Source organism: Epinephelus lanceolatus, chromosome 6, assembly GCF_041903045.1.
Source record: "Epinephelus lanceolatus isolate andai-2023 chromosome 6, ASM4190304v1, whole genome shotgun sequence".
Taxonomy (NCBI): domain Eukaryota; kingdom Metazoa; phylum Chordata; class Actinopteri; order Perciformes; family Serranidae; genus Epinephelus; species Epinephelus lanceolatus.
The window spans coordinates 23158521-23180420 of NC_135739.1; the positions used below are offsets into that span (position 1 = coordinate 23158521).

The 21900-nt window shown below is 41.6% G+C and overlaps 1 protein-coding gene across 2 annotated transcripts; it reads right to left on the reverse strand.

The window, feature by feature from the left end:
* Positions 1–238: 238 nt before the first annotated feature.
* Positions 239–20415, reverse strand: ppp1r2 (protein phosphatase 1, regulatory (inhibitor) subunit 2). 2 transcript variants are annotated; one of them, XM_033622301.2, is made up of 6 exons: positions 20065–20415; positions 9852–9959; positions 9377–9460; positions 6622–6725; positions 5181–5375; positions 239–2760 (listed from the first exon to the last, which is right to left on the reverse strand). In XM_033622301.2, exons 1-6 carry the CDS (start codon positions 20193–20195, stop codon positions 2741–2743), a joined length of 642 nt encoding a protein of 213 aa, XP_033478192.1. In that variant the 5' UTR covers positions 20196–20415; the 3' UTR covers positions 239–2740. The 2 variants fall into 2 exon arrangements, with proteins under 2 accessions (XP_033478192.1, XP_078024962.1); XM_078168836.1 differs by lacking the exon at positions 20065–20415 and adding an exon at positions 14072–14199 and having other exon boundaries at positions 2317–2760.
* Between the last annotated feature and the right edge of the window lie 1485 nt (positions 20416–21900).

Here is a 21900-nt window from a genome sequence, read left to right on the forward strand (position 1 = left end):
ACAGACTGGAGGTCAAGTTCACCTGCAGTGGCTTGTCATTTTCGTCAATGAGTGACAAGTAAAAAGAAGAAAACAAAAATCAGGTTGTTGTAAAAGAGAGAAAGTTTGTGCAAGGAGAAAAACTGTACCTCCAGTCCTCTCGAGACTTGAATCATTCAGACAGCGTCGGACAGATTTTCTGCATCATTCAGCTTTTAGGCATCCGACTCCTCAGATCAAACACACACCACGACAGATACTAGTTCTTAACAACATCTGTTTAATGATCGGAGACAAAATCAAAAGAGAATACACACAGTCTGATGGTAGAGGACATGCAAACCGGGAATACAAAAACACGTGGATGTAGCACCCACGTCATTTTTGAGACAGACACTCAGTGCTTATTTAACAGTCAGTCATCGTAAGAAAACAAACCCAACAGGGCAGAGGAGGTGCACAAACAAAAAGCCAGACAGCGGACATGTGAGGCGAAAGAAAAAAACGACATGAAGCATAGCCTGTTCATTTTACACACATGTACATAAATACATAAGAGGCACATTCGACAGGTAATAACCACCTACGGGGTGATCATGTCAGTCATGTTTGGAGGACTGTGTCCTTTTGTCTTGAGTGAAAACATTAACCGATCGTCTTAGCTTCTCTGTTCAAATTCAGTGAACACAATGTCAAATCGGTATCTCCACACACACTCCTGTTTCTCTACAATAATGTGAGCTTGTCGGTTGGTGGAAATGGCCGAAAAGGAAGTTGCTTTATCCTCTATCACGGAGAGAAAAACGCCACTGAATGCTAAACTACGAGAACAAATTAAACTGCAAAGGGACATTTGCAGAAGTCATACTGTAGGTCTTTTTGTTATCCATAATACAGAGCTCAACACTTTCAATCACAGTGAGGAATTAAAGGGTCAGAAGAAAAATTAAGAGATCACAACACAAGACATACTCAGGGTTCCCACACACCTTTCCTCGCGGTGCTTCGTTCGACTCTCCCTCGAGACGCCATACAGTGTAGCCGAGGTAAAGCCCCCAGAAACTGACAGTCAGCAACTTTCAAATCCAACATTTTTTTTAAGACTTGTTCGTCACTTCCGACACTCGCAGGAACCCCGGACATCACAAAAATCCTTGAAACACCTCCAAAAAGCCATAGTGGTTAACTCCGCTGCCAACATCTGCTTGAACTAAAGTCAGTAGCATTAGTAACAACTCTTTCTTTGACATTCCCAAGCTGCGTCGTACAGGACACTTCAGTAGATCTGACAACGTTAAATCAAGCGTGATGGAGCTAAGCGAGGAATTTAACACAAAATCAATGACTGCACCTTCCTCAGAAAGGTCTGGTGACGTTTCCATGCGCTGACAACTCGACTACACAAATCACTTGAGCGAGAGCACAGTGAGTGGTTGTTTCTTTGTCAGATCTACAGAAGCGCACGGGTGCTTGTAACCGTAACTTGTCACAGACGGGACACTGTCCTGTTAATCAGTAGCACGTGCTGCGGGACCTCAACGCCGTCCCTCCTGCTATCTTCAAGACATAAAAAGGTTAAGTGCCAATTTTCGTTACCTTACAGCCAGGAAAACTCTGACTCAGTCTTCACTAAACATTTTGAAATGTTCATTACCAACATGTCCTGCAGTCTTCCTCCACAAATGAACTTAAACTCTGATTTTTTTCAACTAATAAAAATGTCTCTTGATAGATAACTTAAACGCCAAATTCATCAGTGGATTCAATTTTTAAAAAAGGCCTACGGTCTCGATCCATGAGGTATACATGTTTTTTTTTAATTGCCAGAATTGTAAATGAGGTTTGGTGTAGTGTTCTTGCTTGTAGAGAGTAAATAAGAAGCGTAATGCTTGAAAAATCTGTTGTTGACTTGAAGCACAAAGCCATGCAGTTGACTGCAAGTGTCAGAGTGAGACACCACAGCACACGTGTCAATTCATGGTTTGCATTGTTGGTTTATGATGTCAAATTTGGAATTTAGATCACGTAGGTCCAGTTGTTTCGTACTATTCCTACCTGAATTACCAGGTAAAAAGCAAAGACAACCTAACTGGTCGTCACGGTGTCCAACTTTTATGCACTCAAGCAGGAAAGAAAAAGCAACAGAGCGGTGGGTCACGAAGCAAAACACAAATAAAAGCCGTCTTTAGTGCACCCAGTATAGTGCTGTCGTCATGTCTCAGATATGCCTTTAGTGAGGCTATGGGGTTTCCCCTGGCTGCCTCCAGGGCTGACGTACTGGCTCTGTGGCCTGCAGACGGACTATGGAGCGGCCAGACGGGAGTCCTGGTATCCAGCAGTGTTTTATTTTTTATTTTTATTTTTTTTACAAGGCCTTGATCCTTCTTTCAGGGTCAGAATCACATATTCTTCAGTGCCATGGCAGTCCAGACGAGGAAGGAGGGGGAAGTTCTTGGCAACAGGAGAAGGGAGGAGGAGGAGGAGGAGGAGGAGGAGGAGGAGGAGGAGGAGGAGGAAGGAGCAACAGTCTTCTCTTGTGTGTTGTACTGATTCAGGGAGTTAGAAACCAGAGTGAAGGTTATATTGCACAGTCCTAAGGAACAGTGGAGACAGAGACAGGTGACCGGGAGTTTATTAACTGTTGAGTGGTGAAAGCGGTGTCTGCTGTGTGGCCCGGCATTAGAGACACAGAGCGCAGTGGCATTGTCTGTCTGGATCTGGAGCCGACACACCGGGGATGAAGGTGGGAGAGAAGCCTCATCTACGAGTCCAGAGAGTCAGCTGCAGAACAAACGAGACAAAACAGAGCAGACAGACGTGAGAACAGACAGACAGAAATGTGATATTCCCCAATTTCTCCTCTGCTCTTTGTACTTTGATCCTCCAAAGAGAGTAGCTGGAGGAAACTGAACAGATTTGTGATTAAAAATGGGTTACATCTCGACATTGAGCCTCATGTCTTCAGTACTTAGTCTGCTGCAGTATCACAAAGTTTGTTTTTGCCCTCCAGTGACGTACATATGTTTCATTCAATCTATAGTCTCACGTTATTTCCCAAACTGAAAACTCAGTCGTATATTTTAACTAAGGATGTTCCTAGTGACTAGTTTTCCTGATATTAAAGCACAAGTTTGAAAGTATGAACACTCTATGAGGTCAAACATTGTCTGAAAAAATACTGTGCAAATTATATGATTTGCCATTTGAAATCGTCAGTCACAATATTTAATAACCAAACTGTATCTTAAATGCAGCTGAAATGTGTGGCAACAACAACTCACTTAAAAGCACTTAAAAAGTAATTTTTATTTACTATATATATATATATATATATATATATATATATATATATATATATATATATATATATCACGTTCCGACTCCTAGATTCAAGAACACACTCAGACTTACGCTGTAACTCATGCATGGGTGTGCACATAGCTTTTATTTTGAAGTGCTGTTCAAAAGTGAGGAAAAATCTGGACCCTGTGGCTGGACCGGTTGAGAACTACTGGTTTAAGCATTCCTCGGACAGCTGTGGATTTGTATCGATCACATGCACACAGTTCCATCCATTCAGTTAAAGAGCTCATGTGTGTCTGTGAGTGTGAAAAAGAGAGAAAGGAAAAGCTGTTGATGGTCAGAGCCACTAGTTAGTCTTGAATTTGCCCGTTTTCCTTTTGGTATCTAAATAATAACTTCAAATGACTAGTATTTCTGGTACCAACCAGCAAGGGTAGCAATGTTTAATTGTTAGGTCGACTAATAGCAGACATCCCTAAAGAACTAATTAGTGCACAAAGAGTTATTACAGGAGCCAGTCTTTATTCTGACTATTTTTTGCTATGAAATATTAGTAGACAGACATGCCCAAAGAGGATCAGGGCAGATCAGGGTGTTATTTGCACCCTATAACTATAAATATTTGAGCATTTGGTTGGACATTGATCTCTACTTCAAACGTCAAATTGGAACTCTAACGAAGAAACTCTTTGAGACATATTTCAAACTCTACCTGACTCATCACTGCACACTGTACAATCTGGTCAGATGGTGCTCACATAATAAGTGCAGGATGCAGCACTGGTGTATTTAAATGTACAAGGCCATTCTAGACAGGTTACCCATGTACTATGCTACAAGTTTAACTTGTACTTATGAGTCTGCAGGCTAGATTCAATCTAGACTCAATAATTTCTCTAATCAGTTTTAAAGCAACGTTAACCGAAGTCCTTACCACAAACTTTTACTTAACTGTTGTATGTATGTAATCGTAACTATGATGCCTTCTTGGCCGGGTCACCACTGAAAAGAGATTTTTATCCCAATTGGTTTTTGTTTGTTTTAATAAAGGATAAAATTAAAAATCAAATCAGTGCGTCATTGTTAAAGACATTTCTGGCAAGTCATTTTTTGAGTCACTTTGATGCTCCACCTGACCCAGCATTTCAGAAACCTGTAATTAAAGGTGCAAGTGTTTAAGCAAGTGTGAAGCGTGGAAGATGCTTTAGGATTACAGTCTTTAACCGCCATATTTTTGGGTAATTTTAGTTTTTATTGTTTGATGAAGTCTATTGATAGCCCACTGAAAAGTCCTGTTTATTTGGGAAATGTTTGTTTGGGGATTTTTGTCTTCATTTGTTGAACGCGACACTCAAGACAATCAGTTCATAGCGTCATCTTGCAACTCTCCACACATCCTGCAAATCAGTCAACTCTAAAACCAACTGACACACCTGGATCATCAAACAGTGAGTAAAACTAAACCGAAAACAGTGAGTTCATCATATCTCCTGTTATGGCGTCTGTGGGCGGGTATTCTGAACATATTTGGAAGCTGCAACAGTCATTAATAAAGACACATCCTTCAGTATGACCCATTGTGCTCATTACAGGATGTGATGTAACAGTACTTCATCTAAAAACACTGTGACCTCCTGATGCACAGCTTTGGGAGTAACTGAACCACAGGGCGGCACAAACCAACAGCAGCCAACTGTTTAATCCAATGACATCCACACTGATGGCGTGCATCAGTGTGCAAGCCTATTATTTCTGAACCTCTTCACTTTAGCTGTATTTTCCAAGGTGTACTACACCCACTACGCCTCTTAATGCGTACTGGAAAACTGTTGGCCTGGAAACTGTCCAAATTATTCATCTGGTCGTGCGCAGTAGCGACACAGCCTCCCTGTCCTTACCTTCCTGTGGTGGGTCAACACTGATCTCCTCCGTCTCCTCCGCGTCCTCCCTCGGCTCTTCTGTGTCGTCTGTCATCTCTTCGTCTGCGTCCTCGTCATCTTCGAGCTCTCTGGCGATGAGCTGGCGGGCCAGTTTGATGTTCATGCCCTCGTTGTAGTGCATCTTCCTCATCATCTGAAAATGCTTCTTTTTGGCTGCAGAGGGGGACAAATTTGAAATCACTTTAATATGTCAAAAGCAACATGCAGAATTTAGAGTGGTTAATTATACAGCTGCTATACTACTATGACTCTAAAAACAAAGTATTATCTGCTCAGAGTGTGCCATTCCTACATTCTCATTAACCTGAATCATCTGCAGCTCTAAAGCTGATTTTAAAATGTTCCTTTGGGTAGCACAAGTTGGCATGTCTAAAACTGCTGAGGCCACAGCTCTGCAGTTGGATTATATCGATCAGATTTGCACTTTCCTGACTGTTCTCTTGCTTCTACCTGCATAGTTTGGATATAAATGTGAAACAAAAAAAAGCACAGAAACCTGTTAAAATTCTACGTGTGTGTGTGTGGCTACGCAACTCATCTCACATTTCTGTATCAGAGACAGAGAGAAAGAGGGAAAGGTGTGCACATAAACGGGCAAGGTCAGAGTACAGTCAGAAGCATACTGTGTCTTAAAAAGAGCACACAGAACACTGGAGCCCTTTCCAAAACAGATCCCTCTCCACCAGCACTTCACTGTGGGCTGTCACTCTGCATTTAGTCACCCTCACAGCTGCAGAGGACACTTTGTGTCAAGGTGGAAGGTAAAAATAAACAGGTGAACACTGGGATATCATGATATAATTATAATGAAGGGCAAGTTTACAAAGAACGGATTACGAACACTGACAGAGCCATTAACTGGGCATCACTTGCAACTGCTATCTGCCCTGTCCCGAGGTCCTTGACTCAAGGGATGTTGCGCTTACTGATATTACAGGGCAAAAAGACGGCCATTAATTTTTGCAGCTGAGTGCAATTTGTCCCTTTTTTGTGTCTAACATTATCCATGTGGCAAGGTATAAATGTTTCCTTTGCATAAAGAACACAGTAGGCAGAACAATGACAGAGACAAATAGAAAACAGGTCCTGACCAACAAGGTGCGGAGGCATTCCTCTGACTCCATTTAGTATTTAATATTCCCATCTGTCAGTCTACTTTAGGTACCATCAACTCACTGAAGATGCTAATAATTTCACTGTAATTGCATGTAGCTATTCCTGTAGCGCTGATCTTTGTATATTCAACCGTTTTGAGGCTAAGTTGCATTAAAAGGGGATAGTTTCTGTGCGTTTCACCTTTTTAGAATTGCAGTTTCTTTTTGCGTAATTTGTGCAGTTTTAGCGACTGCAAGAGCTGCACAGTCCTTTTGTGAATTAGGAAAAGCATCTCCATGTTTACCTTGTTCTTCAGGAGTCAGCTCCTCTTCCTCCTCCTCGCTGCTCTCTTCCTCTTCTTCCTCTTGTTTCATGAAGCGAGGCTCTGAGCCCTCAGCTGCCACCAGCCTTGAAAAGACGGTAAAAAACAGACAGGAAGGGACAAGAAATAAGTTAATAGGACATTAATTTATTTAATTAATACTGACCATGATAAACGAGCATGTGAACAAATAGAAACAGGAGATCTACAACAGCTCCTCCTGAAGTCAATATTAAAAAAAAACTTCTGAAAAGGTTTTTAAGGAGGGCAGCAGGAACAGGAGAAAGACAGATGGAGAGATATTAGGAGAGGGGGAGGAGAGAGTAGGCACAGCGAGAGTGAAGAGATGCAAGCGTGTGCGAGTACTCGAGCATGAAGACAAAAATAACAAGAGTTACTATCTCCATCTCTCACACTCGCAGAGAGCGCTAACAGCAGAGGACAAAACGAATAATGGTTTACGGCTCAGCGAATGGTAGTGAATCGGTGCAACTGCCCCAGGGAGGCTCCCATTTACTGTACTACTGCTCGCCAACCAACTGGCCCGATTCACCCACAAAGGAGACAGTCGATTTCCCTACAGTTTCAAAATGCATCAGTAATGGTATCAGACACTTGAGGCGGGTATAGACGGACAGGAAGGGACGGAGAAGGTGTAAGTGATGCTGTGAGTTTGAGATGAGGGAAGTAAATCCAAGAAAAGTGATGGATGAGAGAACAGAGTAAGAGTGAGTGTTGGAGAGATTAAACAACAAGAGGACAGAGGAAAAGAGCAGCTGTTTCACTGTCTGCAGGGTTTAGCGTAAAACAATGGAAGGCACTCTGTGTGGAAGTAAACAAAGGCGGCTAATTGACTTGCAAGCCTGGAGCTGATCACTAGCCTCTCTGTGGTGCACAAACTCAAACTAGCTCATCCCATGGCTGCATCAATGCACTTACGTAAGCGTGATGGCCCACAGCAAATTCACCTCTCAAGCTCCCGCTGCCGTCCAGAAGACAGCTCTGAGTGGCAGATACACATTTCTCTACACAGGAAGAGGGTCAAGCTGCCACCCAGAAACACCCTCAAACCCATTGTTTGTCTGTGGGCTAGTGTTGCTGAGAGTAAAAATGCAGGAAGCATTTCCAGGAAAACCAACAAAAACACAGTGAGCGTACCACTAACCTCCCACAGTAACAAAGGTTGCATCATAGTTATAATGTCTCTGTGTGTCTTATGCACAACACAAAATGGAGATGTGCATGGTGTGTACAGGTGTGTTTCCTACTTAGAACAAACTGAAATTAATTCCACAATCATATTAGGACATGTCCCCATTAGTACTTTTCCCACCACTGACTGAACAGACCTGCAGTGAGCCACACGACTGTCGGCTCAGAGAGCAGTCTGAGGACACGCTAAATATAACGTAGTTTGGGGCATAGCGCTGACCTTTACCAAGGTTCTCTCAGCTTGACTCTCTTTCAGTTAAAAAAAAGGAAGAAGTTTGTCAAGATGCATTTGGTAAACCCAGCCCGGGGCACTGTCAAAGGCAGCAGTGCAGTCTGGGAGTGAGTAAACTGCCCACTGTCTGTATCCTGTGTGTGCATTTGTGTCTGTGCGTACACAACTTTCTGCCTGGACAACTCTGTCCTGGAGCCTGCAGCTGAGCAGCTGCTCTATTACACCATCACCAACTGGGAAGTTACAACTAACTATCTTCATCCCAAAATATAAAAGGTAAGAATATTAAGTCTGGGGATAAACTGATTCATGTATTTCCTGCAAAAGATGCAGTGGCCAAAAGGGCAAACATGCTACAATGGTCCAAATCATTTTCATTTAGAGAAACATGCAGAAGGTTCAGAAACAACGCCAAAACAATGAAGCTGTGCTATGTGGAACAACTTGATTTCAAGTGGAGGAGAGAGACTAGACAAGACAGTGTGTGGGGAGAAAAGTGGAACAAACAGGTGATGAAAAAAGGTACATATTCTTATATATTATATATTCTTATACGTTTTGCCTTTTACAATATTATTAATGAGTGACAGATTTAGGTAGCTAGCATTAGCATCACGCTGGCGTTCCACTTAGCGCTCCCCCTAGAGGCCTGGAGAACTCTAGTTGTGGTGACCAGATATGCAGCGTTTTTCTGACGCATTTTTGGGGTATGTGTGTTTTTGACGTTGCATCATTTTTTGAATTTGCAGTGTGTTTGCTGTTAATGTATTGTTTTGGCTTTCTGCAGCACATTTTTTTCATTTTCATTTGCAGCACCTTTCTGTTATTGAATTTTTCTTTTGCCCTTGTCGGCCACCGTAGTAAAACTATGTTCCACATCCAACAGTATTGCAACTTTTTTGGCACTGCAGTCTTATAATGTGTTGTCCAAATGTTTCTCTGTGTCATGCTGCAGTCAAGTGGTCACTGCGTGTATTAAGGACGTCAGAGGCAGCACAGTAAATCCACTCTTATCAGTTACTGTTTCGACACATTCTTGATGGAGGACAAGGAAGTTGGTGAGTGTGTTCAGGTGTGGCCTATCTGGGCTACACCTGAGAGCCTGAATGATTTCTCTCCCTTTCCCAGGTTACATTTCCACTTCACTAAAAATCTAAAAAGCTATGCACTGCACCAGGAACTACAGCGCAACAAAAAATTAAAAGGTAGCAGAGCTGTTACAGCAGCCAAACCTAATCATCTTTCTTTTCTGCCTCTGTACTTGGTTTGTTTCCTTCCATTCCCATTTCTTACTTTGATGCCAGGTCGTCAGCCGTGAGTCCACCGTGGCCGTCTGAGTCACTCAGCGCCCCTTCATCATCGTCGTCGCCCACCATCCTGAAAGACATTCATTAACTGAATAAAGATAAGCTGAAAATGAGGTAAGGGACGGAGGATCAACACGGAAAGGACGACAGGAAATAAACAAACAGATAGCCAAGGAGATAAACTGACAGAGGGGATAAAGGGTAGAGAGGAAGGAGAGTACAGAGGGAAAATGTAGACAGGAAAGGGGACCAGAGAGAGAGAGGAAAGGTCTGTGATGAGGGTGACCTTCCCTGCAGCAGCCTGGCATATTGGATTACAAACCTGCTGAGACACGCACCAACTCAACTGTCCTACATTGGCACGGGTTAGAGCTCAAACTGTCTGCGATCATTTTAAGCATAAATGATGTGGTGTTAGAAATTAGAAAGTGACAAAGGGAAATTTGACAAAAGGGTCTGACCTGTTGTAAGGTGTGCTGGGTTCATCAATCTTCATCAGGCCATAGTCTTTGTCAGGCGGATGGTATGTGGCCAGGATGTTCATCTCATCCCATTTCTGGGATTTCTTCCTGTAAAAGGATCAGAGAAAACACAGTGAGAAGAAAATGAGGGCTAAATGGACAGACGCTCCATTTGGACCACCAGCCACCCACTCACAGATTCCTCCAGGGAAACAAGCGACCAGATTTAATCTAGGACTGAACCTGCCCCACTTTGCACTCCGACTGCATATTTTGGGAACACGCAGGCGAAAAAGCCCGGAAATGTCATCTGCACCGATTTCTGAAGACTTCCAGGATTTGCTTTCGTGTCGAGGTAATCCATCACGGATGTGAGTAAGGGTCTGAGTGAGGGCTAAGGCTGATCAGCTGTCAAGGTCAAGAGTCAACAACAGTCTCATTTGATATGATTGTTTTTTTGTTTTTTTTCTAGAGTTGATTTTTGTCCCACTTCTCTGAAACACACCTGTTCCAAATCCCCCAAATGGTGTCACCTTTGGTTGCTCCCCCCAGGCTTTCTGTTCAAAATTACTGTAATCCTTGCTGCCCTTTCAAATCCTTGGAGGAAATGAACAGAAGCAAAGACTAAATCAGCACAGAATGAGACATTTGCTCGAGAGGATAAAGAGATAACACCTGCCATTATAGTTCAGGAGAGACAGAGGAAATATTTGTTGTAACATTTAGTTTCTGTGGTCCCTTCTCTTTTTAGTTTACTGTAAGCCTGGGCAGTTTTCATTGTCTCATTAGGACAATGTTTACTTCTTCTTTCACACTTTTTATCCTTTTAATTCCACACAAACTCAGCTGAAACCTAAAGCTATAAATCCAAGGGCTCATGGGAGTTATCTGGGCATGGGTTAAACCACTTCTGTTCTCCCAAGCCTCTCCTGCAAAGATGCTGTACATCAGTCCTGACCTTGTTCTGTGGAACAAAAGGTCAGGTATCAGGGGAGACAGGCAAGGGGTGGGAGATGCTAAATCCACTGCCTGCAGAGCTCCCATACGCCTCTCACTCAAAAACAGACCTGAGCCACACAGACCCTGCAAAAACACCACATCATTCTCTCTGTCCCAAAACACTAAACGGGAGGGAATCATCCTAAGGTCCCACAGCTGCAAATCAGAGGAAGTACAACAAATTAATTCTCTCAAGTTAAATGTCCTATGTGGAAAAACCCTCCGCTAAAAACAACATCTTACAAAGGAAAGTAGGGGTGTGCAGTATGGGTGTAGCCTGCACAACCTCAGTACGTGCAGGAAACAGTGACACAAAGTACACGCATAGAAGGTTTGTCAGTAAGTCAATCAATTTGGGTGTGGATGCTGAGCTAAGTAGATTTCACTGGATGCTACCCAACTCTGGTTCTCATGAGTTGCCTTTGGTATTTAGCTTTATTTAACAAGCTTGCATGTGCCTTAAGAGCTACATAAGTGGATGAAAAGCCAGATGCACACTCAGTTGCCAGTGTTTAAGGTACACCTAGCTAAAATGAATACAGTCTGATATAAGAGTCTGGCAATACATCCTACATTCATGAAGGCTGTTATGTTCAATTTTTGTTTGATAGAGGTTTATACACCTTTATACTCTTTTTACCTATTAGAAGAGTCAATTTACAATTATGTCTGCTTGCAATATGGTAAAAGGTTTGTTTAAATGACACGGTAAACACAGCTTGAACAAATTACCCTTATATTTCCATTTTATTCTCCTTAATCCCCCAAAATCCCCATTGATTCCCATGTAAAGTTTATAAGTTGAGTATTCCTGGAATTTCGCAGCCCTAGTTGAGACTGGCATCTGGAAAAAAAAAGAAAAAAAGAAATGGGGTTGAGCACCAAATAATTCAGTCGAGTTTAAAAGGATTTGGCCAAGACTCAAGCACATTAGGTGACGAGAACTGGCACTGTAATGAGCTGCTGGCCTGCTTATGAGCAGCGAGGTGGCCGAGCAGTTTGAGAAACCGCTCTGTAAACAGACGGCAAATAGGCCAGTGTTGTTCATCCTGATAAAAATGACCTTGACCAACATTCTGAACATGCACACTCATTTTATTAAATTAGCAAACTTGCTGGATGGGGTTGCGTAACTGGAACAAATGCAAAACTAGAAATGGTAAAGAGAGTGGATTCCTTTGCAAATACTCCATACAGCAGTATAGTTTTGTTCAGGGAATCATAAGAATATATAATACTGTATAATCAATGTTAGGGCTTTGTTCAAGGATGATAGTTTTCCTTTCCATCAAGACAGGAAAATAATCTCTTTTGCAGAACGTTGCCTTCAGAGTAAAATCAAAAAACACTATGACAGTCAGTTTCATCAACGTTTGCTAAAGCAACCTCAGATCTGAGAAACACACACCACTCCAGAAACATCATCAGCGCAGGGCTCTGAGTAACATCTGGAAGAGTGTGTGTGTTACGATGCTAGGCGTTAATGAGTCTGTAGAGCTTCACTCTACAGAGCGTGCGGTTACACAACACAGAGGCAGCCAGTCGTGTTCTATTTCCGCCAAACTGCAATTGCCCTTAAATCCGCTCCAGTGCCCTCACTCATTCACAGCAAATCATCACAAAAACGGAAATGAAATGATGATGCACCTGCCACCGTGAGAGGAAAAAAAAGACACAAAAACAACTACTAGCAGACACTAAATATAGAGCTGTATCTCTTATGTGATGATTATCTGTCCAGGGTGGTCAATGGCCGGCGACATAACGCTTCAGGGAAACTCATTAAATAGAGTGAGTCATCATTGAGAGCTGAGCTGTGCTATCAGGTAGCATAGCCGGAGGGTAGTGAGGAAAGGTCCAGCCCTGTGCTCTCCGTTACTGACTGAACCCACCAACAGTAACAGCCCTCCTTGTTTTACAGTCAAGACACTGGCTGGTCCAAATGCACAGAATATACTCTTTCCATATACTGTATCAAGCCTGCAAAGGATATTGGTACCAGTCACCGGGGAGGTGCTTATCAATTTTAACTGTCTCTCTTTCCCAGCCAAAGAAAGTTAACATTATTAAACTCTGTCCCCTATATTTACCAAAAATTAGTAGAATGTACCTTGTTTTTTTTTTTTGTTTTTTTTTAACTATTTCATATTTGAGGTTTTCTGCTTTTTTCTGGCGTGCAAATCACTGCTTCTTTCCTTCCTCAGGCAGCAGTGGCTAGTAGTAGATTTAGGGTTAAAAGCAGTTTCTTAAGCTCCTGTCATGAGTCCAGACATTAGAAAGTGCATCAGTGGAGATTTGAAGCAAAGTAATAAGGAGGGACTGCACACTGAATTCTCTGGCAACATCACAGGTCATGGTAAGGTCATGATGTGGATAACAGGCGGTGTCCTCTATAAAAAATGCACGGGGCTTTCCACTGTTACACTTCCAAGTTATGTTACTGTTTGGTGCAGTGAATCCAAATCTAAACTGAGTAGTGATGGGAGAGAACCGGTTCCAAATTGTGAGACCATCAGAACACTATGGCTCCGACCTCCTCAGTTCCTTTTATCAATGCCAGCATGTTATTCTGACAGCTGCATGCTCCCAAACGATGTCAATCCGACATCTACTCTGCCAGGAATTTGCAACAAGGAGTCATGACGTAGAGGAATAAACAGTCCAAAGCACTGCTTCATATTATAAACACATACAGCAACAGTGTTGCTTGTAATGTCTGTAAAATGATAATTCTATATAAGGTGGAAATGTTAGCAAAGTGCTCAAACACCTTTCTACCAAACATGGGCTTAAATTCCAGGAATGCTATGGACTCTATGCATGAGTGCCACTGCTTCCAACCATGTAACATGTTCAATACTGAAGATGAATGTCCTGTGAAAATAACAGCGGCCCCAGGCAGGTAGAATTAGCAGATTTTTACTGTGACAAAGAAAACCTAAATGAAAATGAACGCTACACAAATATTCTCTCTTATTTTGTCTGTTTTAGATAACAGACTGTTGCAGTTATGCCTTTTCTCTGTTTCTACACTGTGTTCAGACTCAGGGACAGTAAAACGGTTGGTAAAACGGTTGGATTGATGCTGAACACCAACTGTGCACAGCCTACTGTGTTCACAGTAAAAGACAACTCTAAAATTTATCACACAACGCAACATGTTGAATGTCAGGAACGTCCACCAGAGCTGTTGCCTGTGAACTGAATGTTAATTTAACTACCTTAAGCTGTCTCCAATGTTGTTTCCGTTAATTTGGCAGTACATCCAACCAACCACATATCCTCACAAGTCTTTTACAATGACAAACTGCTGTCCGGTCGAGATCATAGTGAGGATGACGAGCATGCAGATGAGCTTCCCTGAGACGGTTTCTGACGGTTTATGTAGAAATTCTTCAGTTGTGCAAACCAATCGTTGCATCAGCTGTTCAGAGGTTTGGTTTCAGACGAAGTTGCAGGTGAAGAAGCTGGTGTGGAACATGGATTTTAAAAACTTTGCTACAAAATATTGAGTGCTTAAAAATGTCTTAGATCTTTAACTTAAACCTGTGTAAAATGGGAGCAAAAACAAAAGTGTTGCATTTAAATGATTGTTCAGTGTATTGTACCCTCCTCTGTACCAAGAATACAGGAGATAATAAAGAGGGAAGTAATAAGTTTTACTGCGCTGTCCTAAAGCAGTTACTGCTCTTTATCACTGTAGACCAGAGGTGTTCAGACACCTGTTGATTCTGACTATCAGTTCCAGACATTTCTCATCACTACAGAAACTGTATTAATAATCTGAGCCCACAGTTGACCTCATCTGACCCGCACTCAGGAGGGTAAAATGTCCGAGTGGTAATTTTCTGTCCACATTATGGAAAATCTGAGATTCACTGCCTGCCAGTCAAACTGTCCATCACACAGTCAGGATAAGGCTGGCAAGACAGTGAAGGAGAGATTACATTTCATGGAAGCATCCATGAATTATATATGGCTGGGTGTGAGGCCCATACATCACTATTAACTAAATAATAGTGGGTGATTGAAGGGATAACAAAAGTGACAGTCTTAATGGGTTAAAAAAAAGTGGCCAAGACCTTACAATGCCCAACTAGGCTTTAGTTACGCTGACTTCTGCAGGTTGGGGTTGTCTCTCCACTGAATAAAAGTAGGAAACATTTCAAACAGGCATCAAGAGAGTCTTACTCTGATGACTGTAACCAATAGCAACTACTGAGTTTTATAATCTGGGTTCATGCTCTTCCTATAAATCTATGGAGGGAGTCGAACTGTTTAAACATAGACAGGTGTTTGACCAAATTTGTAGAGCTGGTTTATAATATCATCTGGGTACTGTAGAACGAGCTGGGAGGGCAATATGATTAATTACACACAATTAAAGAAGATAAGAAGGGAAACATGTTCGGCTGTTGTCAAGCGCAACGGCCCTCATTTATCACACTAACGTATAAACCAGCACAGATCTGAGCACGGAAATAATGCTACGATAGGGTAGTGTAGTGTAGTTCTGATCTCACCAGTGATAGCGTAGAAATGATCGGGTGTTGATGATTGGCCACTGAATCGTCAATTACACTGTTTTTGTGTATTTATTTCTATTACACTCACTCAAACGTGCGTACACAAGTTGAGACCCGTCATGGAATTTGAACGTAGCCTCCACTCATGACCACATGCCGAGCTTTGCGTGGAAATGACCACACGCCCAGTTTTGTGTCGTACGTTTGTTCATAAATGAGGGCCACTGTGAGCACTGCTGTCCTGAACAAGGGGAGCTATAAAGCTTGCCAATCTTAAGTTATTCTATAAAACACAGAGGACATCGAGAGAGTTCATTAGTATGTACAGAGCCAGAGCGGTCAAGACCTATCAGAGTTTTAGCATAGTAGACAAAGGATGACATTGGAAGGTCATTTTTCTATCCAAAAAATGCTGACTTACACTGACATGGGGCTTATGAAAAAAAAAAAATCACAATCAAACTGAATGCAAAGAGCTAAAAAATCTAACTAAATTTAAAAGGAAAACAATAAGTTATTAAAATATTTGTGCCATTTGTACAGATTTTAAAAGCATGTAAGCCCTGTAATCACACAGACTGATGATTGTGTATGTATTTGCTTTAAACTCAGAGCTGACAGGTGCAGCGTGGCACAGCATGGTCGGCCCTTGTTCTCCTCTCTATTCAGTGCATGCCTGCACACAGGATCCTTCCAGAAAACTCTTTTTCCTCCACTTCCTCGTCACTCAAAGAGAGACTATTTTTGTATCAACACAGAAAAAGCTCGATTGACTGTTGGGACTTGAATTCACTAATAACTGCCGTCCCATGGCCTAATTTCTCAAGCTGACACTCAGAGAGGACTGGTACTCGTGTTTAGACCTGCTGGTATATATTCAACTTAAACCAAACAAAGAATGACTGCTTACATCCCGAATTAACAAATATAACCCTAAATCTGATAATTTCTTAAAATAAAATACTGTACACTATGCCTGATATTATACATGTTGATCTCAATGTTTAGAACCATGCAATTTTTCGCATGACTCCCAATATTTTCAGGCTGGAGCTCATTTTTAAAAAGGGATTCAAATCTTTATGACTCTACTTATAGATTCAGCAGATGATAATGCCCAAGCCAACTGTTCCAGTGGGCAGACTCTCCAGTTAGCGTCAAAGATTTAGCAGCATTTGGCAAGTGGGTGGTGTCAAGTCATCACCCTGTAAATCAGACAGAATTCAGTTCATGTAAAGCCCTCATATGTACTTATTTTTAATGAGAATAGATATTGTCTTCGATTTTGGGTACCATAATATCATAAATCTTATATTTTCCTGGTCATTATATCCATATGACTGATAATTATTTATGAAAAAATTCATCTTGTGAAAGCACCAAAAGTCAACCCGACAATATCATTGTAACATCAATATCAAAATCAAGGTATTTGGCCAAAAATATCAAATATAAACATCCTTTCATTTCTTCATATTTTCCAGCTGTACTGTGTACTTCATAGCATTCTTAAGCAGCAGATGTACTTTGTAAAGGAACACTTGCTCAAAGCCACTTTGAAACGTTCAAACAAAAAGCATTGGACAACCACCTGCGCAGCCTTGTGCATTTTTTTCCCTCTGGCATTTTTAATCCAATTACTTACAGGTCTGTTCGAAGATGACATACATAGCTAAAAATATCCAGAACTGTGTTTCTTTCACATTACATTGTGCCACAGCTATACAGATAATGTAAAGTCATACATAAATGAGTTTTAGCAGGGTTTTTTTTTCTTTTTACCGATCATGCTGTGGCAAAAGGGGCTCCCTTGTGTCTGCAAATCTCCTTTAAATAGCAGCACAGCATCACTCAGGGAACACTGTGTGTCCAGAGTTTCCTGGAGGCAGAGAGGAGACTGAGAGGTGGCTGTGGGAGAGCACAGCACTGAAAGACTCAACAGGGACAGGTGATCTGAAGTGTTATGTCTCACTGCCACAGCCAAAGTGTCAGTATTAATGATATCAATGCATAGGAGGAGGCAAGGCTCCAGAAAAAGAAACCAACTTCCAAATGTTGTCAACCCGACCCTGAAGCTGAGCACCTATTGGATGGCAAAGGAGCTGATTTAGCAGTCCCAGGCCAGCTCTCACAAACTGCACCTCAGTAGTTCATCATGGAGCTGTGTCACTGCCCTTAACTGTGGGACTATTGGCAGACCCCCAACTTATTTCCCTTTTAATGTTCTTGACCTCGTCTGAGGCGTTTCCATTGCCACTGAATACGCTTGATATTTTAGTACGGTGTCCTTTACTGCAAGTGGAGTGAGCCAAACTATCATTTTGGCTACCATAAGGATGGAATGCCGAGCAAGGTCAGTGTCCTCTGACAACGCATCAAGCCTGCCCTGGGTGAACTAAAGGGCATGTGAGATGTGTTCAGGAAGCGTGAGATTTGACAGCAGTTGAGATGGTTGTTGAAGAATTAGTGCAGAGGTGGGTGTACGTTTATCAGATCAGAGTAGTCATGTTTACCACAGGCTGGTGCGTCAGTGCCAGCGAGGGTCTGTAACACAGTTGTCAGTATCAGATATAACATCAAACATTTGTTGCTAGAAATATAACTTGGGTTACACCCAGCTCTGCTTTGTCTGACACTGGTTTAGACTGATTACAATCTCAGTGACTCATAAAAAGCCTGTCAAGTCTTTATGTTACACACATTTCAGCATTTTTGGGTGAAAACATAGCAAATACACCGCAATGCCCTCAAACTTTGACTCCCAACCCGGGGGTCCCAACTACCCTAGGGGTCACCAAAGATTCACAGGGGGTCACAAGGCCTTCTAGTAGTGTGAGAGAAATTTTAAAAAATATAGAGCATGTCTATTTCCCAGAATTTGTTTCACTGGTGTGAAGAAAACTAAATGAAAGGTTTGGATTATCATCAAAGATATCTCAAAATCTCACCGGATACGGGCATGGTGAAGACCTGAACACAAACTATATTAACAGAGTATTCACTGTCTCCTAAATAGCCTTGTCCTGCATTAGAAATGTATACAGTTCAAACAACCAAAGCTAAAATAACCAGTTTTATCACACAACACATGTTGAATGTCAGGAACGTCAACCAGAGCTGTTGCTTGAGAACTAAATGTTCATTTCGCTACCTTAAGTTTTCTCCAATGTCGTTTCCGTTAATTTGGCAGTACATCCAACCGACCACACAACTGCTTAAACAATATAAAAAGCTAAAACAACAGCAAAGTATCAGGGAGAAGAAAACACTGAATTTGTAAAAAAAAAGAAAAAAAAAAAAGAAGCCTGCTAAGTATGTAAAAATATATAATAGAGAGAATCATATTAAAAAAGTCCCTACAAATAAGAGGAAAACTCATCTCTGAACCAATTTTCACCTGCTTTAAATTCAACCAAATCACTAGTTTTATGCAAACTGCAGCTGTTACATTAACTGTTTGGATACAGTTTGTCAGTTGTTCTGTATCGCTATTCAATTCAATTTTATTTATTAAGCCCAATATCACAGATCACAATTTGCCTCAGAGGGCTTCACAGCATACGACATCCCTCTAACCTTTGGACCCTCACAGCGGATGAGGAAAAACTGCCCCAAAAATACCCTTTAATGGGAAAAAAAATGTTAGACGCCACAGGAAGAGCAACTCAGGAGTGATCCCTCTTCCAGGATGGACAGATGTGCAATAGATGCTGTACATCTTATTGTTATGCATTTATTATAATATGTAATATACATTGACAACCCCTGAGCCAAGATGGGTCCCTTAAGGAAAAAGGTTAGAAACCACTGCCTTAAAATGTTGCTTTTTTGTGGCTATTTCAGAAAGTAATATGAACGCAGGAACCCAAACTCTCTAATGAATAGCAGGGGAAGGAGGACAAAAAAGCACGAAGGCATGTGATGTTTTCATTCATGATAAGTTCAATAATCATTGTGTTCTCCACATCATTTAAAGGAGCAGTGATAGCCTAGATCTCAAACACTTTACTGAGACCTGTTGCTGACAATGGACTGTACAGTACACTGTTGGTCTTACATGTAATGTCAGCAGTGTCTATCTTTTTCTGCAGAACACAAATCTTCAGTCAGTGTTTGTAACTTACAGAAAACTAAACTAGTGCTAGGTGTTAAAAGAGGGAAGCTAAAGCACCAAACTAATGATACCGTAAATGTAACGCAACGTTAACGTTATATGGAGGAGGACATGACAACACGGTTGGTGTTAATTTGCCCAATTATGGTCGTTGCTTCCTGAGGGTCGTCACTTTTAAACGTTTGTACCCATATTTTTAAATCACCACAAAGTTAAGCAAGTCGCCGGTAAGAGTTTTGAATTTGAACAATGTGTGTTACCTGTCGTGACTCTGATATTACTGGCTAGCGAACAAGCTAACCTGACAGCCGACTCATGGCGGTAAACGTTAGCTCTTGGTTACACATACCATTATGATTTTATCAGGGAGGAGAAACAATGTCACAGTCGCTGGAAACAACCAGAAAGTTTTCACACAGACAGCACACGGTGGTGACTAACATTAACGGCCGAACGGTGACTTGTCAGTTAGCCTGACAGGGGAGTAACGTTAACGTTCGAGAGGCTAACGAGTGTTTAGCTAGCTAACGTCACCTGTCTAAAAGCCTCACGACAGCCAAGCAGAAAAACTTACTGTTGGTCTTCCTCCGAGAGTACGGGGGCTTGTTCAGCGGTGTCTGGTGGTACTTCATCGGGCAGCGATTTGACGTTTGTCCCGGTGTTCTTGTTTTTCAGGATGCCTTTTATCGGCCGGGGAGCTGCCATTCCCACACGCTGACTGTCAGACCCGGCTGGCTCAACTATTTCTCTTCAACGGATATTCCGACTCTGTGATTTCGGCGACTCAGTAACAAACGGCAGGTTCGGTTTTAAGCATGCTCCCCGTCATAACTCAGTGGTCTTCCATAAAGTCGGGGCAAACCCATGCAGGATCCTATGGGCACTGGCTGTTCAGCATGTCTACTCTCCGTTTGTTGTTCCCAGGACTGGTGGGGCGACAGCACTACTAGCGGGTCGGCTATGCTTGCAATATCGCGAGATTTTGAAACGAGATTTCACACTGTCCTATAAATGCTGTCTTTGTGAGCTCGGAAATTTCAACATCGTGAAGGCGTCTTTATGCAGGTTTTCATAAACAATGTAGAATGCAACAACTGTAGTATTTTTAGAGTATTTTGTATTTTATTAAGTAATATGAATGCAGGAACCCAAACTCTGTGCTGAACAGCAGGGGAAGGAGGGCAAAATATGCATGAAGGCATATGGTGTTTTCATTCATTATAACCTCCTGAGACCTGAACTTTTGTTTTGTTTGCATTTTTAACTTCCCCTAGCTATTTGAGATGAGTAGGACCCGATAAGTATGAAAAAAATAAATATTATCAATGATATTTAAGTCTAAATGTCTTCAAATGGATAGTATGGACAGTAATAAAGTAAGTGTCTTAGCTTGTTACTGTTGCTAAAATTAGTCAAATTTGTTGCCATATCAAACTACAAATATAATTTATCATGAATGAACAAGTTTCAACCATAAAATGTGATCAGGTTTTTGGACTTTGTCCACTTTTATGTCAGGATCAGCTGCAGACTGACTTGACAGAAATGGCTGCCATCTAGTTTTTACACGGGTAAGTGTACTGCGCTCTCATAACACTAGGTGGCACAAAAAAAGTGTCCACGAATGAGGACAACAGGGCTAAATTATGTAGAATAAAGTATAAGATCAAGTAAACCCAAAAATGTAGATTGCAGATTGCAACTCACTGAAACTTATCTCTTTTGCAAAGTGTGCACCCCCAGTAAGGACTGCATTATTATTACCTCCGCCAAGGAGGTTATGTTTTGTTTGTCTGCAAAATAACTCAAAAAGTTCTGAACGGATTTTGATGAAATTTTCAGGAAAGGTTGATAATGGCACAAGGAGCAGATAATAAAATTTTGGTGGTGATCAGTTGAAGCGAAGTGGATAAAATAATAAAATGGCGGGAAATCCGAGCTGCTTGTCGGAGGTCTGCACTCTCTCTCGGAGTGCTCTAGTTCATTGTGTAAGAGATTTTTCCGGGAGCTGAATTAACCACAGAGGTCTCTTCCTTTCCAAAAGAAATGGACCAGTTGATTAAAACAGTTAAAAAAAACATAGAATAAAGCAGTTCTGTATTAAAAAAATCTGTGTTTTTACAGCCGCTGCTCGTGGCGGAGGGGCTGTAAACTACAGTGGTTGACGCGAAAACATGAATGACCCTATGTAGAGCCAGTGTTTGGTTTGTCTGTTCTGGGCTACTGTAGAAGCATGACAGTGCAACATGGCACTGTGGATGAAGACCTGCTCCCTATGTAGATATAAACTGCTTATTCTAAGGTAACAGAAACACAACAATTCTTATTTTCAGGTGAATATACACTAAAGAAAACAAGCTTGTCATTTATATTTAATTTCTGCCAATAAATCCCCCTGAATCCTACACAC

Bases quoted from the DNA above. Each gene is read 5' to 3' on its own strand.
- ppp1r2 (XM_033622301.2), bottom strand. From the start codon at position 20,195: ATGGCAGCTCCCCGGCCGATAAAAGGCATCCTGAAAAACAAGAACACC. The intron at 5,376-6,621 runs GTAAACATGGAG...CCCCCTCTGCAG, and splicing joins GCTGACTCCTGAAGAACAAG to CCAAAAAGAAGCATTTTCAG. The intron at 2,761-5,180 runs GTAAGGACAGGG...TTTGTTCTGCAG, and splicing joins TGTTGACCCACCACAGGAAG to CTGACTCTCTGGACTCGTAG.